The sequence below is a fragment of the Lampetra fluviatilis genome, chromosome 18 (genome assembly GCF_964198595.1).
Source record: "Lampetra fluviatilis chromosome 18, kcLamFluv1.1, whole genome shotgun sequence".
Classification (NCBI taxonomy): domain Eukaryota; kingdom Metazoa; phylum Chordata; class Hyperoartia; order Petromyzontiformes; family Petromyzontidae; genus Lampetra; species Lampetra fluviatilis.
Window position 1 is genome coordinate 8,939,139 of NC_136292.1, and position 21,371 is coordinate 8,960,509.

At 44.4% G+C, this 21,371-nt stretch overlaps 1 protein-coding gene across 1 annotated transcript in view; it reads right to left on the minus strand.

Annotated features, from left to right (window-relative positions):
• The window catches only part of LOC144937205 (estrogen receptor-like), a 75,498-nt gene that overhangs the window by 34,555 nt on the left and 19,572 nt on the right, over positions 1–21,371 (minus strand). Inside the window, exons 3-4 of the mRNA XM_078864553.1 lie at positions 19,278–19,391; positions 6,090–6,428 (exon numbers count right to left, since the gene is read on the minus strand). Coding sequence (XP_078720679.1) covers positions 6,090–6,428; positions 19,278–19,391 — 453 coding nt within the window. The remainder of the gene's footprint in view (positions 1–6,089; positions 6,429–19,277; positions 19,392–21,371) is intronic.

A 21,371-nucleotide genomic window follows, 5' to 3' on the forward strand; every position in this document is an offset into this window, starting at 1 on the left:
CAAAGAAAACATCATGAAATATTTAATGACGCAACTATAGAACGTCTGTGCCATCGACTGCACACAAAGACAAAGCTCCCCCGGAAGATCTTTAACAGACTGTTGGGGCAAGTGCTGTTAGTGAGTGGCAGCTATGAAGGCCGGCACGGAACACGAGGGGGTGGATGGCCAACACCACGCCCGGCCTTCTTTATCTCCCCAGTGCTGATATTTACACACCGCACCCACGTACCATTTAAGGCAGAGGCGACTGCATATACACACACAGGATGGTCAACACATTTCAAAACAAGATATAGAAAGCATAACGACCCAATGCTACTTACTATTTACTAGTGATATGATGATTTGCTCCGATGGCATTTTGATTGCCACAATCAACAAGTAATTTGCCTAACTTTAACCAACTCGTTTGTATCATTTGTGACGGGTTTTTTTTTCATGTAACATGAAAAACATCGACTGTTACACACGTGATCCGGTCCGTGTGTCGCGGGCCTTAAAACTGAAATGATTTGTAGAGGCACGTTGCACCCACGCTTACCATCGACTGCCTACAGCGATGTTGTAAGTCACTGGAATAGAGGCACAATTTTGTCTTTTTATTCTTAATTTGGACATGTGTTTTTGGAATATATTTCAAATGCTTGTAGTTGTGGATTAAATCATATTTTTAAACATAATTAATCAATACTAACCTTGTATTAATAATATATAAATGCCTTATCTTTGTACATCTCAACTCTGATTTGTACTTTGTATTTTGATTTTGTGCTGTACAGAATTGATTTTAAAATTGCTCAAGTCTTCCTTAAAATACTCCATTTCAACGAAAAGCCTTAGCCTAGTGTTCATCAATGACTCACCCTGACAAATCATGCAATAGGTTTGGGTCTGCACGTGTGTTATTTTTCCTACCCCTCATTCATACAAATTTTGATACACACATTTCTGCATGTTTGGCTTTGCATGGCCCAAAGAGCCCTTGTTAAATTTCCATGGCATTTAAAAACCCTCATTTTTTTGGCCCACACACAGGATGGTTGAGCAAAACACAAGAGAGAAAAGCACGATATTTTTTGGACAATACTATGTTTTGGCATGGACAGGCAGGTTGGTCATACTCTTTTAAGACCTTTGGCTCATTTTACGGGCTCAGCACAAATCTGTGCTAAAGGTCGCATCTTGCTTGGCAGATACCAAACAACTCTCACTTTACACCAAATTAGTTGAAAGTATTATAACATGTACAGACAGTTTGTAGTGCTCTACACCAAATTAGTTGAAAGTATTATAACATGTACAGACACTTTGTAGTGAAAATATACAAAAAACATAATGTTCTGTACTTAATTCGATTGTAGAAACCATTCCAGACCTTCAGCCAATCAATGGACATTTGATCTGTTGCTGCTGATTATGACGATGATTACAAATATTAAAATGAATGAAAAATACTTAAGGTTATGGTCAAGGGGTCATCATGGCCAATGATGTATAAAATAAAGGTGTACTTAATATCAATACAACATACATTACTCTCAAAAAAATAAGCACTTTTAAACCTGAACCTGAATTTATTTCTGCAGATCAACGTGTGTCAATATAACACAGACCATTTACTTTCCTCTTTGTATGACTATGAAGAAATCACCCTGAATGATGTATGTACCTAACCTCATAAAATATCAGAAACGAAGCAGCTTTGAGCCTGGTGAGCACTGGATAGGAGAGGTAAACATCAGGTAAGTATGCTTGGACGACGAGTTGGCCAGGAAGTTGCATTACAGAAATTGTATTTTTAAAGCCATCGACATCGAGCTTCGAGTGTTTCCACCTTGCGTGGCATGGGTTTTCTCTGCGTACTTCTTCCCAAATGCCACACCCTCTTTAACAGATTTAAACAGGCATCCCAATGGAAGATCCTCCTGAGCAAGATTATTGAGAGTCAGTGAGGCTTTCCTAGGTTAATACAGGGAATGTTACTATTGTTATTTATGCATTACTCTGTAATCTCTGTGCAATGCCTATCATACTTTTGAGGATTGATGCTATATCAAATCAAAGCCTACTGCGTACACTTTGGTTTCATGGGTTTGGCAGGGTGGTGCATAGGTAACCCTTGTTTAACACGTAGGCTTCCACACGTGGGTTTGATTCCAGACACAGGTGCTTTTCTGTGTGAAATTTGTATCTTCTCTCCTTGTTCTGCATGGGTGTCCTCCATGTTCTCTGGTTTCCTCCCATAACAAAACAAAACACAAATAAAATGGTATTGGCCAAACGTCCAAAAACTAAACAAATTACACCACAAATTACCCAATTTGGATTAAACATAGCATATTGTCCACAATTTTAAAGACTTGGTAGGACCTTCCCTAAAAAGAGTATTGAGGCTCAGTGAGGCCTTCCTTGATAAACAAGCGCAATCATAAAAACAACAACAATAATAATGTTGTATTTAATCGTGCACAAATGCAGACCACACTCTGCATCACTGCCCAACTGCTGTAGCAACACATGCGGGCTCCCGTCACTAAACACAGGATGCAAGTGCAGCAGCTGTAGCTATGGCTGACCCGCAGAGCTCGCGTCTTGATGTGAGCACAGTGTACTTCCTCTGCCATTTACAGTGCCGGACACAAGCCAACTCCCAGTAGTGCAGCCAACAGGTGACACTCCCCATGACATATCCTGGCATAACCTTGGTATCTCGTAAATCTGGGCCGTCACGACTGACATGTCTTTCCAAAACAGCACGAGGCTTTCTTGTTAACGCTGAGCCGCACAGTGAGGATGGCCTCTCCTGCTGCTGTGGTGCAAAAATATTTGGTGAGAAGTCAACGCTCAAATACTTTTGTCACACTGCAAAACAATGGCGTTAGTTGTCCGTCTGTTTTGTTATTTTCATCAACTTGTAAGTTGATATCCCAGCTTAATATGTAACTGTATAATAATAATGTACGTGTTGTTATGGACAAAAACATGTGCTTCTTTGGGTTTTCTCCAACTTACAAATATAATTTTACAGCAACTCGAATTATCTAGAGATACTACCATATTTGCCTTTTAACACCAATCAACTACTTTAAAAGAGCATATGCAATTAAATAATAAATCTGATTAAATTGTGCTTAATCCCCACATTGAGGGGCTAAAATACATTTACTTGGCCATATGGCATGGCTCTCTACAAATCTACACTGCATTTCAATTCCCATGAGTGGTTTACATGGTATAAGAATCTATTCATATCATTGGTAATAGCAGCAGGAGCATCGGCATGTCCACCAGTTGTTGCATTGCTTCACGGTTTACAACTGGCAGGCCACCCTGGTTAACACTGCAGAACTATTAAGCACAAAACCCAAGGCGTCTGCTACACAATGGAAGTTCAACATTGTGTGCTGGTGTTATGGTCCAAATTTTCCAAAAATACTCGCCAATTACTTAATTGGGAATAAAGTGATCATTACCGCCCCTCACAAAGACTGAGCAAAACCCTCCTGAAAGAGTCTTGAAACTCAGTGAGACTTTATTTATATATAAATAAAACAAATTTAGTCGTCAAGCTGTCTAGAACACTTCTATTCTCGAGAAATGTAATCTGTAAATATTATCCCAAAAAAATGTGCAACTAACCACCAGGAGATGTCGAGTTCAAATCCCAGTTAGGTGCCAACTGGCATCCTTAAAATGAGCATTAATTTGTGAGAAGTGACCTGGGATTTTCACATTGCTGGATTGAGAGATAGTGACGGTTTGGGGAGGCCTTCATCCAGCAGTGGATTGATAATGGCTGCTAATGATGAGCAGTGAGTGTTCATGCTCGTCCATGCCATATGAATGTGGAGTTATCAAACAGGATCAGGGTTGTACACGGGTGATGGGTGCTACCGCATAATTGTTTGATTCTGAACGGAAATTCGCTTTCACTTTTTGAATTATATTTAATTATATACATACACAGAGGTGTGCTCATATTGAAATTAGTTTCGTGACTCTTTAACGTGATTTCATATATGGTAAGTCCCTCATAACAAAACAACATTAAACTAAAGTTTTGTTTATATTGCATAACATTTTACAAGAATTATCCTGAGCCCTACTTTACAGACAGAGTGCTATTGAATCAATTTTTTCAACTTGAGTTGAAAAGCACAACAATGAAAATCGGAACTGTTGAGGACTGCTTCAACATATGTACAAACCATACAAACCAAGCTCATCTTTTTATATGAAAAGTACATTTGTGTTTATAACTCCACTCCTGCACATATCAAACATGCTGCTTCTTTACTTTTCCAATTCAAAATATTGCCAAGATTCCACCAGGTAGCAACATTGATACTGGACGACTCCTGAACCCACAGAGTACCACACAACGTGAAACCCAAGCATGTGTCAGCTGCAGCATAAACGACAGCATTCAGGCTGCTAGAGAAGTCGCTGCTCATGCAGAAGCAGTGGCACAGTAGCGAGGTTGGCATGGCCCTGGGTGTAAGGATTTAAATGGGGCCCCCTGTCCAATTTCTCCTCCTCCTCTTCATTGCCCGGCGCTTGGGCCCCTTCATTCCATGGGCTTTGATGCATTTTCACCACCTGCACTCCCCAGGTTTCCCTTGCAAGAGAGGCAATGTTGTTCCATACGTCTCAATGGGTTTGTTTCATCTCCTGTTTAAATAACAGATACAATAATAAAGAATATGAATTCCTGCAGTCACGAAAGCTTTAAGTCATTAAATGTAATTAACAAATACACGCTAGTCTACCTTTGTTTGCCATATTTATGAATCAATAATTGTGCTATACACATTCTGCTGTGACCCATATCTGAAAATGTATTATTGTGCATCCGTGGTTCATCGCGGAGGTTACACCGAATAATCCAAAAGAACGTGTCCATGCCAACGCGGTATGCATTGGATTGTTGGACAAAAAACCCACCCCACCCAATTACTCCACGACATTCACTGACTACAAGGAAACCATGGTATGTGACTAACAGCTAAATGTATCCAAAAAAAAATAGCAGATTATAAGGTTATTAGTTTTTATAAAATCTAAATGCTGCAAATCTGCCATGAGGTTCTATGTTTGAGGAGTTTTTCTTACAATTTAGAGACTTGGTTTCAAAGTCAAAAAAATTACAAATTATTGTATACTAAATAAAATCACATCAGCGCAAGCTAGTTTGTTCAGATTTAAAATATAAAAGTATGTAAAGCTTACCTCTGCATTTTCCCTGCAGCTCCACTCCTGTAGATCTGTTAGTTCTGCCCAGGTCTACAGATAGCGGTTTGCAGTTCATTCTAGATTTGAAGCTTTCGTGACTGCAAGGAATCATATTCTTAGGTTTTTTCGGTAAAGTCACGTAGGTAAAACATCAAATTAATGAAAATAAAATAAAATAAAAACAAAAATCACGACGTTTCGGAGGCAACACAAGTCTCCATCATCAGGTGGGACCGTCACAGCCGAATTAGCTGCATCAAGTGAGGCAATGATTCAAGGTTTGCAGTTCGCAAATAATTCTCAATCAGGCACAATGTGCTGCCGTGTATGGGAGCAATTACAGGGATTTGTGGATTATTGCATCACAGATTATGATTTCTGCTGTAATGCAATATTTACCTACCCAGAGGCGCCTCACTGGGTTTGAGACTGTTTCAGAAGGATGCGGAGTTTTTGAGTGTTTCGCATGTCTTAACATACAGTTACATCTGAAACGTATTTTTTTCCTTGCATGGGTCACTTGGATTTACAATATGTTGACTATAATAAGGTGAGAAAAATTATATTACGAGCAACCTTTAGTGGGCTTCACCTACTTTGTATCACTGAGTGTTACACTCTCTGAGAGATAACTGGAGCACGCAGAGACATTCCAACAGGTGATTGATTGAATAACGCTGAAACGTCTGCAGACGAGTTTTCAAACCCGCTTACTATACTGTCATCTCCTGCCCACCTCACATCCCAGGGGGTTTACAAAGTTTTACATCAAACGCCATCTTCAAAGCAGTGGATTGCAGGCGTGCACCACCGCTTACACTTCCAGTGTTTGTGCACCATTGCCCGTGGCTCACCTGGAATCTTCTTAGCCCAGGTGATCATGTGCACGAGCTCTCGGTCAGCCAGGCTGGTGAGAGCAGCCATGAGCGAGGCCTCCGTCACAGGCTTGTCGGGGTCATACGAGGACAGTACGGTGGGTGGCTCAGCCTCCAGAAGAGCCGAGATCACCTGGTCAGCCTCAAGTGAGGTGACGGTGCTCTCCCGGTCCCTCGGCCCGGTGGGCCTCTCACCCTGAGGCCTCGTCACGCTCACATCTTGGCCGCCGCCGCCGACGCCTCCCCCATTCTTCTGGGGGATGGGGCGCTGACGTTTGTGCTTGACCCCTCGAAAGCCTTTGCGGTCCTTGCGAACGCCTCCCCAGAGAAACGGAAAAGAACAACGCATATATACTCAGGTTTTTTCGGTAAAGTCACGTAGGTAAAACATTAAAAGTAATGAAAGTAAAATAAAACAAAACAAAAATAAAAATAAAATTCACGACGTTTCGGAGGCAACACAAGTCTCCGTCATCAGGTGGGACCGTCACAGCCAGATTAGCTGCATCAAGTGAAGCAATGATTCAAAATGTAATCCCTTATAAGCAAGTTGAAGGGGGGGAGGAGAGGGGGGGGAGTTCATCAGAATGTGGTAGCCAATGAATGGAACGTATCGGGAGGGAGGGGGGTGGGAGGGGGAGGGAGCCAACAAAACATTTGGCGACGGCTTGGACGCGGCTGCTGCGCACGCCAACACAATGGGCAGAAAGGGGGGAGGGGAGGTCTGATACACATGATAGAACAAAGGAACGAAAATGCCCATGTTTATACCAATGCAGGCTGAAAAATGAAGAGAGTACTGTTAAAAATAACTGGGGATGTTAACACTCGGTGAAGTAAATTAAAATAGTGCCTGTCAGATAAGATGGTCCAAAAAGTGTAATTAAGTCTTTTTTGCGTGGTTAATAACATCTTTCCAGTGATTACTGAGTTTGTACCCATCATCACGGTTGAAATTATGTCTGTGTTTGTATATTTGTATGGCTTCGTGTACAAACCTTTGATGGTAGCCAGGAGGCTTGCAGAGAACCTTGGTCTCGGAAAAGACAATATCATGAGAGCCCGCCGAGTTGTAGCAATGATCGGCAACGGCCGAAGAATCAGTTCTGCCGTGTTTCAGATCTGACTTGTGCTCGCGGACACGATCAGCAACATGACGTTTTGTTTCTCCAATGTAGCAATCACCACAAATGCAACTCAATTTGTAGACTCCAGGATACTGTAAGTCAGGAACGACATCCTTCACAGATGGAATCAGAACACGGATTTTATGCACTGTGCTGAATCGGACTTGGATCTTATGTTTGTTTAGAATTTTGGAGATCTTTTTTTGGTCACGCCTGCTATGTATGGTAACGTGATAGTTTTGGTCGGAGTTTCATGTGGTTGTTTCTGTGTGGTGGGAGAGACAGCTTGGCGGATAGTACGGTCAGAGTATCCGTTCATCCTGAGGGCCCGATGTACATGTCTTAATTCATCAGTCAGGTGGTGTTGGTCAGAAATGCCATGGGCTCTGTGGTATAGCGTTTTGATGAGAGAATTCTTTTGAGATGGGTGGTGGTGGGAATCCGGTTTCAGGTAGGAATCTGTGTGGGTGGCTTTCCTGTAGACAGAATGTCCCAAGGATCCGTCAAGCCTCCTCTTAAACAGAATATCCAAGAATGGTAGTTTACCGTCTTTCTCCACTTCCATGGTGAATCTGATAGATGGGTGTCTAGAATTGATGTGGTCCAAGAAGTGGTTCAATGCTGGGAGGCCATGTGGCCAGATGACGAAAGTGTCATCCACATATCTCTTCCACAGGGAAGGACGCAGGAACCGGATTCCCACCACCACCCATCTCAAAAGAATTCTCTCATCAAAACGCTATACCACAGAGCCCATGGCATTTCTGACCAACACCACCTGACTGATGAATTAAGACATGTACATCGGGCCCTCAGGATGAACGGATACTCTGACCGTATTGCTACATTGGAGAAACAAAACGTCATGTTGCTGATCGTGTCCGCGAGCACAAGTCAGATCTGAAACACGGCAGAACTGATTCTTCGGCCGTTGCCGATCATTGCTACAACTCGGCGGGCTCTCATGATATTGTCTTTTCCGAGACCAAGGTTCTCTGCAAGCCTCCTGGCTACCATCAAAGGTTTGTACACGAAGCCATACAAATATACAAACACAGACATAATTTCAACCGTGATGATGGGTACAAACTCAGTAATCACTGGAAAGATGTTATTAACCACGCAAAAAAGACTTAATTACACTTTTTGGACCATCTTATCTGACAGGCACTATTTTAATTTACTTCACCGAGTGTTAACATCCCCAGTTATTTTTAACAGTACTCTCTTCATTTTTCAGCCTGCATTGGTATAAACATGGGCATTTTCGTTCCTTTGTTCTATCATGTGTATCAGACCTCCCCTCCCCCCTTTCTGCCCATTGTGTTGGCGTGCGCAGCAGCCGCGTCCAAGCCGTCGCCAAATGTTTTGTTGGCTCCCTCCCTCCCCCTCCCACCCCCCCTCCCTCCCGATACGTTCCATTCATTGGCTACCACATTCTGATGAACTCCCCCCCCTCTCCTCCCCCCCTTCAACTTGCTTATAAGGGATTACATTGTGAATCATTGCTTCACTTGATGCAGCTAATCTGGCTGTGACGGTCCCACCTGATGACGGAGACTTGTGTTGCCTCCGAAACGTCGTGAATTTTATTTTTATTTTTGTTTTGTTTTATTTTACTTTCATTACTTTTAATGTTTTACCTACGTGACTTTACCGAAAAAACCTGAGAATATGAATCATTGCAGTCACGAAAGCTTCAAATCTAGAACAACGCATATACATTATAATACACTTGTCAATGCAGGAAAGCTTCATTGAGTCTCAACTCTGATGCAGGAGAGTCTTGCCATGTTTTTTGCATTAGTTAACGAACTTGGACCATTACATTGGCACGTAATGGCCTACTCTTGTTAACATAACATCATAGGCCTTTTAAAGTCCACTTTGACACAGACAACGCATACCATTTTAAGGTTAATACACCCGCAGTATTAACAAGAGTGACCTGCCGAATTCCAACCACACACCTATTCAACATCTTTAAAAAGCAGCACATGCATCACTTAATGTACTAACTTTTTATATTGTAATAATAATGATGAATCTTGACTTAAAGCTTTCGTGACTGCAGGAATTCATATTCTTTGGGTCTTTCGGTAAAATAACGTAAATAGGTTCAAATAAATAACAGAAATAACAAAAAACTTCGACGTTTCGATCGCAACACAAGCGGTCGTCATCAGGAAAAGGGGAGTAAGCTTCTAAAGACAACTGTTTATAAAGGTTTGAAATGGGCGTAGCCCAAATGTCAGCAGCCAATGTCAATGTAAGTGGTGGTCGGCGACTGCGGCGGTGGTGGGTTTTCCACCAATCAAAGGGCTGCAGGTAAAAATGTGCATGTTAATGTGAGAGATTAGCATGTTAATGTGAGATCACCGAGCATCCTCCACGGCGAGTGCGCCAAGGTGGCTATGTTAATGTGAGAGATTAGCATGTTAATGTGAGAGATTAGCATGTGAATATAAGGGAGAGACAAACGGGGGTTCGAGGCTATCGTGGGGGTTCGGGTCCTGGCTGTCGTCGCTGTCATCGCTGCCATCTCTTCGTCGTTGCTGCATAGCCAGTCAGCTATACAGTCTTCATCGTCGCCGTCACTATATAGTCAGCCAGCTATATAGGTGTACGTCGCCGATGTTGTCGTATGGGTGGCTAAGCTATACGTCAGTCAGCGCTTATGTTACTCTGTGACCTTGTCCTTAATTATTAAGAAATAGATAAGAAACCCTCTACAAGTCGTGTCTTGGAAGTTGTCTCATTACACATGTATGCAGTACAAAATGTGTGGTGTTGTGTGTGACAGGGGAGCAGTGGTGCAGTGCTCGTGAGCTGCAATACAAACTCAATGACTTTAGATCAATCCCTGGCCATGGATAACATCAGTGGCAAATGGAATCTGAACCTACGTAGGCCCTGACCTAACATCAACACTGAGGAGACTAGGGAGACAAAGGCAATCCTTGATGACATCTTAATAATGGCGATAAACTATGAGGCTCCACAGGAGGCCTTTGTGTATATGTATAAGCATGTGAAGAATGACCTATGTTGAACTTTTTTCGCACTGTACTTCGCCAACCATGCTAATTGGAGGTGTGGGGGATGGACAACAAACTAAATTAGTGTCTGGAAATAAGCAGAGAGCAGAAGGCTCAAACTTGGCAGCGGCTGCATTCGTGTATAGTCTTTGAGGAGAGTGTATCACGTTTAAGGAATGATAACGCCATCATAATTCCAATACAAATAGTGTACGTTGCCCTGCTGTCCAATGTCTGATCAGCTCCCGAGGCAGGCAGCAGTGAAATAACAATAAAAAACTGCAATACCCTTCAACATCAATTTATGCCTTGGGTTAATGTCAATTTATGTTGTTTTCTAATGCGGTAAAAATACACATTGTAAAAAACAATGTTCAAAAGCTGAAGAGACTAAGAAGGGACTCCAAGGCCACGTCTGTGCGGGTGAAGGAGGCATTCACTGTTTTGCGGAGGCTTTGAGCACTGCGCCAAAAGGATTTCAAAAGCGGCCCCTCGGGATTTACTATTATCTTATTTCATGAGCGCCAAAAAAAACACATTGAGAAGAAGTGGGAGAGGTGGCTCGCTCAAACAACAACGGTTTACTCTTTGGTTCTTTCGGTAAAGTCACGTAGAAAGAAAAAAAAATAGAATACATTCGCTCTTTCTCTCCCCCGGCCGCTTCGGGGTGGATTTCCACACATCTCTCTGTGTGTCTCTGTTTGTCAAATTTCACACTTAACTTATAATTTTAGCTATCTTTGGAGATGGTGGTCAACCAGGCTATGCATTAACTGTGTGTTAGCCGACTCTCTGTGTTGCACTGCATTACATTTCCAAAAAAAATTCTACATTTTGTTTTCTCAAACTGCCTATTTCTCTTCTTGGTTCTTTCGGTAAAGTCACGTAGAAGGGAAGTAATAAAATAATAAAAATAAAACATAATAAAACATAATTGTTTTATTATGTTTTATTGTTTTATTATGTTTTATTTTTATTATTTTATTACTTCCCTTCTACGTGACTTTACCGAAAGAACCAAGAAGATGAATCCCTGCAGTCACGAAAGCTTTAAATCGAAATAAAATGCCTATTTCTCTCTCTAAAATTTACCAGGCTCTCATAGGTCCATTCGCTCTTTTCTCCCTCGGTCGCTTCGGGGTGGAGTTCCACACAACTCTCTATAAAATGTACCAGTCTTGTTGGGTCTTTCATTGACATGCTAATTTCTCTGCTCCAGCAGATGCTCCAGCAGACCCACCCCTCTCTCTGCCCCCCCCCCTCTCTCTCTCTATTTAAGGCCTCGACACAGAGGAATTGGGTCTCTGTGTGTCTATGTTCTGTGTCTCTCTCTGTGTGTCTCTGTGCTGTCTCTCTCTGCGTGTGTCTCTCTGTGTATCTCCGTGTCTGTGTTTTGACCCGTTCATTCAGGTCCTGAATGCCGGGTTACAAACGGTTGATGAAATGTTGGCCGCCAACATTATTTCGCCATCTACCAGTCCGTGGGGAGCCCCTATTAAGCTCGTTAAGAAGCACGATGGTAGCTTGCGCTTTTGCGTCGATTTTCGGAAACTCAACAAAATTTTGGTGGCTGATCCTTAGCCTCTCCCACGGATGGATGATTCCCTGGACGCCCTAGCGGGCGCCCAGTATTTTTACATGCTCGACCTCCTGTCCGGATTTTGGCAGTTTCCATTGAATGAAGCTTCCAGGCCCAAGACGGCTTTCCGCACGCCGCAGGACCTTTTCGAATTTAACCGGCTCCCGATTGGACTCCACTCCGCGCTGGCGACATTCCAACGTTTAATGGAGCTAGTTCTAGCTGGACTCCAGTGGGACTCCTGTTTCATATCTCGATGATGTCATCGTCTTTAGCCGCAAGTTCGATGAACACCTTGATCGGTTGCGCGCTGTTTTTGCCAAAATGCGGGCGGCAAATCTAAAATTTAAGCCCCAAAAATGTCACCTGCTGCAAACATGCGTTCGGACGTGGCCTACCCCCACGTCGGTGGGGGAGGTGTGGAGCTTCATCGGCTTCACATCTTACTACCACCGCTTTGTTGCCGGGTTCACTACCACTGCAAAGCCCCTCCACGCGCTGACAGCCAAGGGTCAAAAGTTTAATTGGGGGGAAGAGGAGGAGGCCTCGTATTTGGCACCTCGTGAGGCTCTGGTCAACGCCCCTCCCTTCCGTTACCCCGATTTCACTGTTCCGTTCATCCTCGATACTGACGCGAGTGACACCAGCATTGGGGCAGTTTTATCTCAGGTTGTCAACGGGGTGTAGTGTGTCATCACATATGGTAGCAGGATACTTTCCCCAGCCGAACTCCACTACTGCGTCACGCGCCGCGAACTCCTGGAAATAGTTTTTTTTGTGCGGCTGTACCATCCATATTTACATGGCCGGCACTTCACAGTGCGCTCTGACCACGCTGCGCTGCAATATGCGCTGCGGGTCGACCAGCCATCCGGCCAACTGTCACGATGGCTTGAAGTCCTCCAGGACTTCTCATTTACCGTTCCGTACAGGAAGGGTATCCAGGACTCCAATGCTGATGCCCTGTCTCGGTTGCCGCTGCGCGCCGACTGTCCTTCCCTTTCGGGCTCTGGGCGCTGTAAGCAGCCTGTAGACGATTCGGTCCCGACCCTTGCAGCGTCAGCTGAGGTGGCCCCCTTGAAGGTGACGGACAATCCTGTGGCACGCGGCATGCTGAATGGTGACGTCTCCAGATGGAGGACGCTTCCCTGGTCAAGATGCGCCGCCGCGTCGTGCACTCTGATGGGGATGAAGGCCGTAGGGGCTTGGCCCCGGTGGTCCTGCGGGATGGCCTATTAATGTGCTGGGACGAGGGTGTACGCTGTTGTCGTGCCCACAGCCCTGCGAGGGAGGGTTGTGTGGGCCATGCATGAAAAACTTCTGCACTTGGGCGTGCACAAAACTCTCGCCACAATCCAGCGTGACTTTTTCTGGCCGGGCATGGCTAGGGATGTGGCGGACCTGCTGAGAGGTTGTGTGCAGTGTGCGCGGCAGAATCAACTGGCCAAGCCCTTTTGTCCGCCGAAACAGTCTATTTGTGTCTCAATGAGCTTGTCGCTCTGGACCTCATTGGTCCCTTTCCCGCCACCCCGCGGGGTAATAAATATTTACTGGTGGGAGTCGAATATTTTTCACGCTGGCCTATGGCTTGGCCGCTCCCCAACCAGTTGGCAGCTGCCATCACTGACACCTTCCTGGATGGCTACGTCATGGATAAGGGTGCCCCCGAGTGTCTACTGACGGACCAAGGGAAATATTTTTCCTCCAAATTACTGCGGGAGGTGTTTGACCTGTTGGGCACACAGAAAATTCGAACATCGCCAGACCACTCCCAAAGGAATGGTATGGTCGAGCGCCTGCATCAAACGCTCACTGCAATGCTGAGTCACCAAGGCAGCGAATCTCAGCTCGATTGGGACTTATTTATTCCAGGCGTGTTGGCCGCTTATCATATGGCCCCTCATGCATCCACCGGCTATTCGCCGTTCTTCTTAATGTATGGCAGGGATCATGACCCCCAAATCCAAGTTCAATTACGCGTCGTACCAACTAAAACTAAATCCAAAATTTCCGATTCAGTAAGCTTCAACATTCGGAAGCATGGGAGGCTTCTAGGGTGCATTCTAATTTGCACCAATTAGCTAATGAACGCCTACGGGGTCTACGTACTTCTGGCCATGAGTGGAGTGCGGGTGACGCTGCATGGCTCCATTGCCCTCAGGTTCCGGTGGGAACATCACCGAAATTGTTCAGGCCCTGGCGGGGGCCTGTCGTGACCGTTCGCGTTGTCTGTCCGCGATGTGTGCAAATTCGCTGGGGCCGCCGTTGCTGGTTCGTTCATTCATCGCGCCTCAAGCCCTTCATTGCTCCGCGCGATCCCATCTCACCTCCACAATGCAGGGGCCGAGTGTGTGATGTGTCCGACGAGCTGCGGCGTGTGCCTGCTGAGGTGCATCCTCAGCGGAAACCAGTAACTTCACCCTCAGATGCCGCACGACTGACGCCCCTACAGTCGCCACCATCTTCTGCTCCCCCGGCACCGGACGCCGGAAGCTCCTTTGCCCAGACGGATGCTCCCTGTGCGGAACCGGCTGATCTGCCACACTTGCAAGTCCCCCCCGGGTCCTCCGAGGTGAGTGGGCCCACCTCCCCTGGGCCCACCTCTCCTGGGGGCCCGGCCACGAGAACTCAGTCCAAAACTCTTCGTTTCTTATGACCCCCAGTCACACACACCCCCACACCATTTATTGCGTGTCTCACGCAATATCGAGTGGTGGTACACAGTGTTGGTAACAGTGGTTGTTGGGGTGCGGGGGTGCGGGGCCGCGCACTTCGCGCGCTTTGCATTATTCCTCTATCCCATGTTGTCGCTCCCTACTTCCGCCATTTTTCCGGTCAGTATGTATATTTGTAAATAGTGCACATTGGTGGGCTGGGGTATTTATAGTTAGGATTGTGTTTTGTTGTGTTCTTGTTGCTATTGAGGCACACGTTGTCATTATGTTGCTGTTGCGGGCTGGCTGAGCTTCAGGGGGGAATTGTCAGTCGGGACGGCTGAGTGCTACGGAGGGGGGGGGTGATGTAGTGGCATCATGGGATGCCACTGCATGATGCATGAGCCAGGCTGTGTATATCAAGGATGGATGGCATTGCACTTCACGTGCAGTGCCAGCCTCCAGAGGATAGGGGGCAAAAGTGCCAGGTATGGTGGAAGGGTTCACAGGGGGCCATGGCACTCTGTATGAACCCGGAGGCCTGGTGACCGGAGGTACCAGCCTGGGGGCCCCCAAAGAGGGGGCTGGGGAACCACGAGATCAGGACCAGGTCCCTCTCGAAGGCTCGAGTAGGGAGGCGTGGCCAGGGGCGGAGAAAGCCCCGGGACTGACAATATAAGCCGGACCCCTGAACGGGTCCAGCTGCTGTTGTACACCTGAAGACCTGAAGGCGTCACCCTAAAGAGAAGCCCCGAAGACAAGACCCGGACCCGAGTCAGGGTCCGGTCTCCAATAGCCTCCCCAGTTGTATTAGGGCTCTTAGCCCGAAGAGACTACCTCCTTAGGTTACCTGGTAGAAGGAGCAAATACCCTTTTGTGTTAGGGCTTTTGTTATTGTTATAATAAACGTGTTGCCTCCAGAGAAGTCTCTCTCTCTCCATTTGTACCCACTACACATATGTAATGACAATGTGACACCTGCAGGCCTGAAGAAGTAATTACGGTTATGGCTGCATGGGGTAAAGGTGAAGGGCAAAGTCAGTCGAGAAGCTCCGGGAACCAACCAAAAGGTTCTGGAAAGGGGGCGTGGCCAGAGGTGGAGCTTGGCCGTGCCGAGCAGATATAAGTGGGACCGAACCAGAGGTTCGGGGCTGTTCTGCGGTTTATGGGTCCTGGCTGCATCACTGCTCGTTGTCACCTCTTCGTTTTCGACCACGTGGCTGTTCTTCTGCAAGACCATCTCCGTCGCCACCGCTACGCTAGTCGAACAGCTAGCGTAGCGCATGACGGAGATGGGCTGCGTGTTAGGACCGCCTATGTGTAGCTGCGTTACGAAATGTATCGCCCCGTGTGCTCTTAATAAATAAGAAGCCTTCTACTCGACGTGTCTCGGAAGTCGCTCACGACACATATATAATACATGAGCAGTGGCCCAACTGTTTGTTACACAGCCCTATAAATCCCATGACCTAGCTTTGATTACCAGCCACTGCTATCATCAGTGGTGAGCGGTATCTGAATCGATCCTGGGCTTTCCCTAGGTCAACTCAGCCAAGTGCAGTGTGTAAAAACATCACACCGCCTATCACCAAACCACCGGTCAATGCGCCATGCCAGCCTTAATAGGTGTATGCTAACAACACATGCCCTAATATAATTTAACGCTATTTGGACGATAGTCTGCCATATGTAATTCAGGGCACCCCATAAGGAGAGTTTTGGCTCCAGCCCAAAATAATAATTAATATTGATTTTTAAACTTGAATTGGCTGTTACTGTGTGTGACTTCCACCATGAAATCACAATCGTCAATCAGCAAATCAGGACTGGGAATATAACATGATGGTGAATGTTACCAGTTAGTGCAGCTGTAATGTTAACCAATTGGGGACTGTATCGACCAATGGCAACTTGAACAAGTGGTTTCTGTGGCAGCAGCAGCAGTAGTAAAGATGCAGCACTGGCATGTATGACAGCAACAGCAACAGTGAAACTGCAAAGCAACGACAGCAGACTAACAACAGCAGCAGCAGGGCGACTTAAGCAACAACTGGTGATAAAGTCACACACCAAGTCGCACCCGATTACAGTTTTAAATTGTATTTTAATGAAGGCTGCGTATACCTCAAATATAAATGATCATTATAATTGTATTCTGCTTGTTTACTCAGGAAGCCTCACCAAGTCTCAAGACTCTCTTCCACAAAGGTCCTGCCAAGTTTTTTGCAGTAGGGGCGATATTGCTGCTCTGTAATTCCGAATTGAGTCATTTGCAGTATTTTATCAGCATTGCAATGTTCGGCCAACACCAGTTACAATTTATGAAAGCAAAGATCCCAGAGGAAACCTATGAGGAGTCGATGAAGAACATACAAACTACACACAGAAGATACCCAATTCAGTAAGCGACCCCAGGACCTTCTTGTTTTGTGAGGCACGAGTGTTACCACTACGCCACCCTGCCGCCCAAACACGAATGGCTCCAACTCTACCTGAGTAAAACATTTGCAACGCTGCCAAGGGGCCACTCGTCGAGTCCATAAGCGAATTCTAGTCCTGTGCTGCCACAAGACGGGAAGCGCTCATGGAACCTAACATCAGAGGCTTATTTTACAAATTGTAAAAAATATGCCACTATAAAAGTGGTCTTGATATGCAGTTGCCGCTGGATGCTATATAAATACAATTTGCGTCTATATCACCATTTGAAAGTTTATGTATATAAAGTAAAGACATTTTGTTCTATCAATGTATCACAGATAAATAATATTTTTTTATTACACTGGCTTCCACAGTTTGTGACTTGCTAAGCCATTAAAAAACTAAAAATCAACCTCATCAAACCAGCCATATTTACGATGGAATTGAGCACTTATCTGAAATTTAATATAAACCTTACATTGGAAGATAACTTGCTAATTGGACAGTTCATTGCCCATTTGCCAAAGTAATCAGAATGTAATAATGGAAAATGTATTTGATTTTCTTCTTACAACTTGTTCGTTTAGACTAAAATCTTGTCAGCATACTCAGAATTGCCCAAATTATCAATAGCGGTCATATATTAAAAATTTTGAACAGAAATATGGCTTTTAAAATATTTTTAATTCTAAGGCAGGTTTTTAGGCTGCGTTTTTCATATTAGCCCATAATTAAAGTTTTATTGCCGCTGTCTGACAGAATATATTCTTTGGAAAATGTTTAATCGCTGCAGTGCTTCCTAGAACATGTTTCATAGGGTGCAGTTAAAAACCACATCATTACGTTCTTAAACTGTTCTGCTAAGATGTCCAAAACAATTCTCGTTTTTTGTTACCCGTAATCACAAATTGGATGAAATTGCTTCAACTCAAATTACTCGTGTACTTATGATTTGCAGGAATATATGCTCCACGAAGGATTTGCCTAATATTGAGTTCAGAATGAAGAAATTTGACTTGAGGAGTTAAAAAGTTATACGCTTCTTGCAATGAACCATTGCAACAAGTTGAAAGTAAGGAATTGGCCAAATAACTCAAGCAGAACCCTCCTGAAATATAGTTTTAAGACTCAGTTTACGTTTTTTAGGTAAAAAGGTAAGAGTGATTTCCTGCTCAAATTAACCAATGCGCATTGAGGCAGTGCTAATTTCCTGACTACAGCCTGAAGCCAGTGATGCAACTATCACATTCCTATTGCGGGGGAAAGTCTATTCATGGAACAACCACTGTTAATTTCCAAACCAAGTCGTCCTCATTTAACTACCCAGGGGGGTGTGAAAGGCTGAGTTAGCCCCAACTAGGAAGTGAACTCGCAACCGTCCAATTGAAAGCCGCTCGCTCTACTTCTGAATCTCCTGGCTGGAAATTTAAAAAGAAATGCAATTATGTACACATATATATCCAGTCGTGATGTTCATACGGCACACAAGGATTACAGCCTGCAAATGCAGTTTTAGAGTGAGTGTAGGATTAATACAAGTTGCAGGAAATCACTTAAACTTTTTTTTATATTTTTGTATTTGCTTAATTATTTGTTTTGTGGATGTGATACTAAATTCTGTTATGCTGTGGATTATAGTTGCTCTATGTTGTACCAGCACTGAAATACTTTGCTTTACGCAAAAACACATTTAACACACTAGTTCTGTCGTCTTTGGCATAAACACATTTCTCATTGACATCAAAACAATGTTTAGCCCTGGAATCCATACCAGAGCCAAGTGTAAGTGAGCTATACTTGTAACCATCCACCAATTCATCTTTTAAAATCGATTTCCTTGCTCACAATACGTGTAATAAAGTCTGTGAGTACTGATTACTTCAGCTCCTACATGTGGTATGCGTTGGAGCGGTGGCCCAGTGGTTAGAGGGCTGGGATGTGAACCCCCTGGCCTGAGTTCAATTTCCAGCCATGATAAACGTCAGTGGCGATATCTGAAACCATTAAGGCACCCCCCTTCACCAACCCGTAGTGACCAGCATGCTAGAGTTACGGTCAAACGACTGACTGGTACGGCGTGGGGAGGCCTTCATACAGTTGTGGTAGGAAAGGGTTGTAAATGATTATTATAAATATTATAGCTTAGTAAATGGTTTGAAGCTGTCCTCACTTTCTAGGAGCCGCAGGATCACACTCCACCATACCAGCGTGGTGACGTATGGTCAAAACAAACCTCAACGATAAACACAGCATGTGGATTTTTTTACGGGCAAGTTCCAGGAATTTGCTATGGGAGCTACAAAGATGTATGCACATTCAAGGTCCAAAAATTAAGGCCCAGCCCTTACCTTTGACCATGCCCACTTCGTAGCACTTACGCAGACGGCAAGCCTGACAGCTCTTGCGACGGTTCCTGTCGATGGTGCACTGGTTGGTGGCCGGGCACATGTAGTCATTGTGTCCTGAAAGCAGAAAATGTACACACTTACAACAACCCTTCTGCTGTCAATGCAATTGCAACTTCAAAGTGATAGTCGCAATACAGAATCAGGTTAAAATTTATTTTGCTTAAAGAAGTGAGAACTCATGAGACCAAGATAGCTTAATTTGCAAAGTGACCTGGGTCTCAAAAAATTACAATAGCAATAACATATATACTGGTCGCATCAAACATTTTTGCAATTGTGCAGCGATTATAAAAGACTCAGAAAGTGGAGTTCATAGTGATTTTCTCATAATAAAAATGTTTTGGGGTTAGATCACGTAAATATAAATGTGTCGTTAACCCACCACCACCCAACACAGTCAATTAGTAAGGTTTGTTATGTAAATAAAATTTGCCAATTAGTTACTACTTCAGCACGCCAGTGTGTTGGAGAGTTAACCCACAACATTTACAATTTGAGTACGACGTTTCGCTCGTAAATTACAACCAGTCAAATCGCCTGATAATCGAACGCCAAAAAATACTTAACATTATTAATATTGGTCACGAAAGCTGACTATGTATTATCGTGATTTGCTGCCCAAAGGAGCATTGAAGCAGATGCTCATCTTCTGTTCATAGCCCTGAGCCAATGGTGGAAATTCTAGATTTGAAGCTTTCGTGACTGCAAGGAATCATATTCTTAGGTTTTTTCGGTAAAGTCACGTAGGTAACCAATGGTGGAAATTCCACATTGTCAAGGGGCAGTTGAGCAGCCGCTGCCGCCTCCTCCTCAATCCGCACCGTAAGCCACTCGCTTTCAGCGTGGGTAAATCAGCGCTCATGGTGCACTTAATTTCTTTATTATTGCCACGCGAAGCCTGAATATTTTTTTATGCCAGTGCTGCGAGGTAGAACGCAGTACTGCATGTACCCGGTATGTACTCAGTGGCAATCATCACACCCCCTCGTCCTGAGTGTAGAGAACACGCACTGTCAACTGGGTTATTTGTGAGGTTTCCACAAAAGGATTAGACTTGTAAATTTCCACATAAACTGTCCGCCCAAACCTCGAAAAACTTGGTAACCCCATATGTGTTGTAGAGATAAGCCATGCTAGCGTGACCGTAACCCTTTGCAATCCGGTCTAGACAGTATTTATTGTATTATCACGTTTTTCATCCACGTAACCCATCTACTCCCAAAAAAACCCTGCTACTTTCTGGACATTTATATTTCGTAAATGTGCATTGTGTACTCATATTGCTCTCAACTTTGAAACAAAAAGTACAGTATTTTCATACTTAAATATGAACGTAATTTAAATACATTTAACAAAAATATGAAAGTCGTTTGTCTCCCGCTATGCTTTATTACTTGATTATATATGACCCGAGCCCAAATTCCAAAACAGAGATATTATAATGGTTCTCAGTTCTCTTCCCTGATGCTGTTGCGTAAACATCACAGGGATTAGCTCGAGTTCTGGTGTCACCACCTCGTCCACACGGTGGGATTCCCCCTGCCACTCCAGTTTCCTCCCACACAAAGCCAAACACCTATTGATAAAATTGGCCAAACATCCTCATGTAGCAGCACCCTCTTGGAAAATAGTCTTGAGACTCAATGAGGCCTTCTTGGGTAATAAATTTGCATCATCATAATTATTATTTTTGTTGCTGCTGCTTCTGTTATCCTCACTGGCGTGACAATGGAACAAAGCGAACAAATGTGCCAGACACTGGCCAGTGCGCGCTTCAGCGTGCAAATCGCAAACACAATGGTGCTGACGTACACAAAACACACACACGGCAAAACGCTCCGACACTGGACACATGCGTTGAACGTTAAGTATGCGGCCTGGAAAGCTACGAACACCCCCTCTCACACCTCCGTCTGATTCCAGTTTAATGGCCAATTACTGCTGCGTTTAATTGGTATCATGTTTTTAATTATTACTCTTCAGAAACTACTTCATGTAATATTTTATGTTCGGCACCGACTTCATTTCACAATA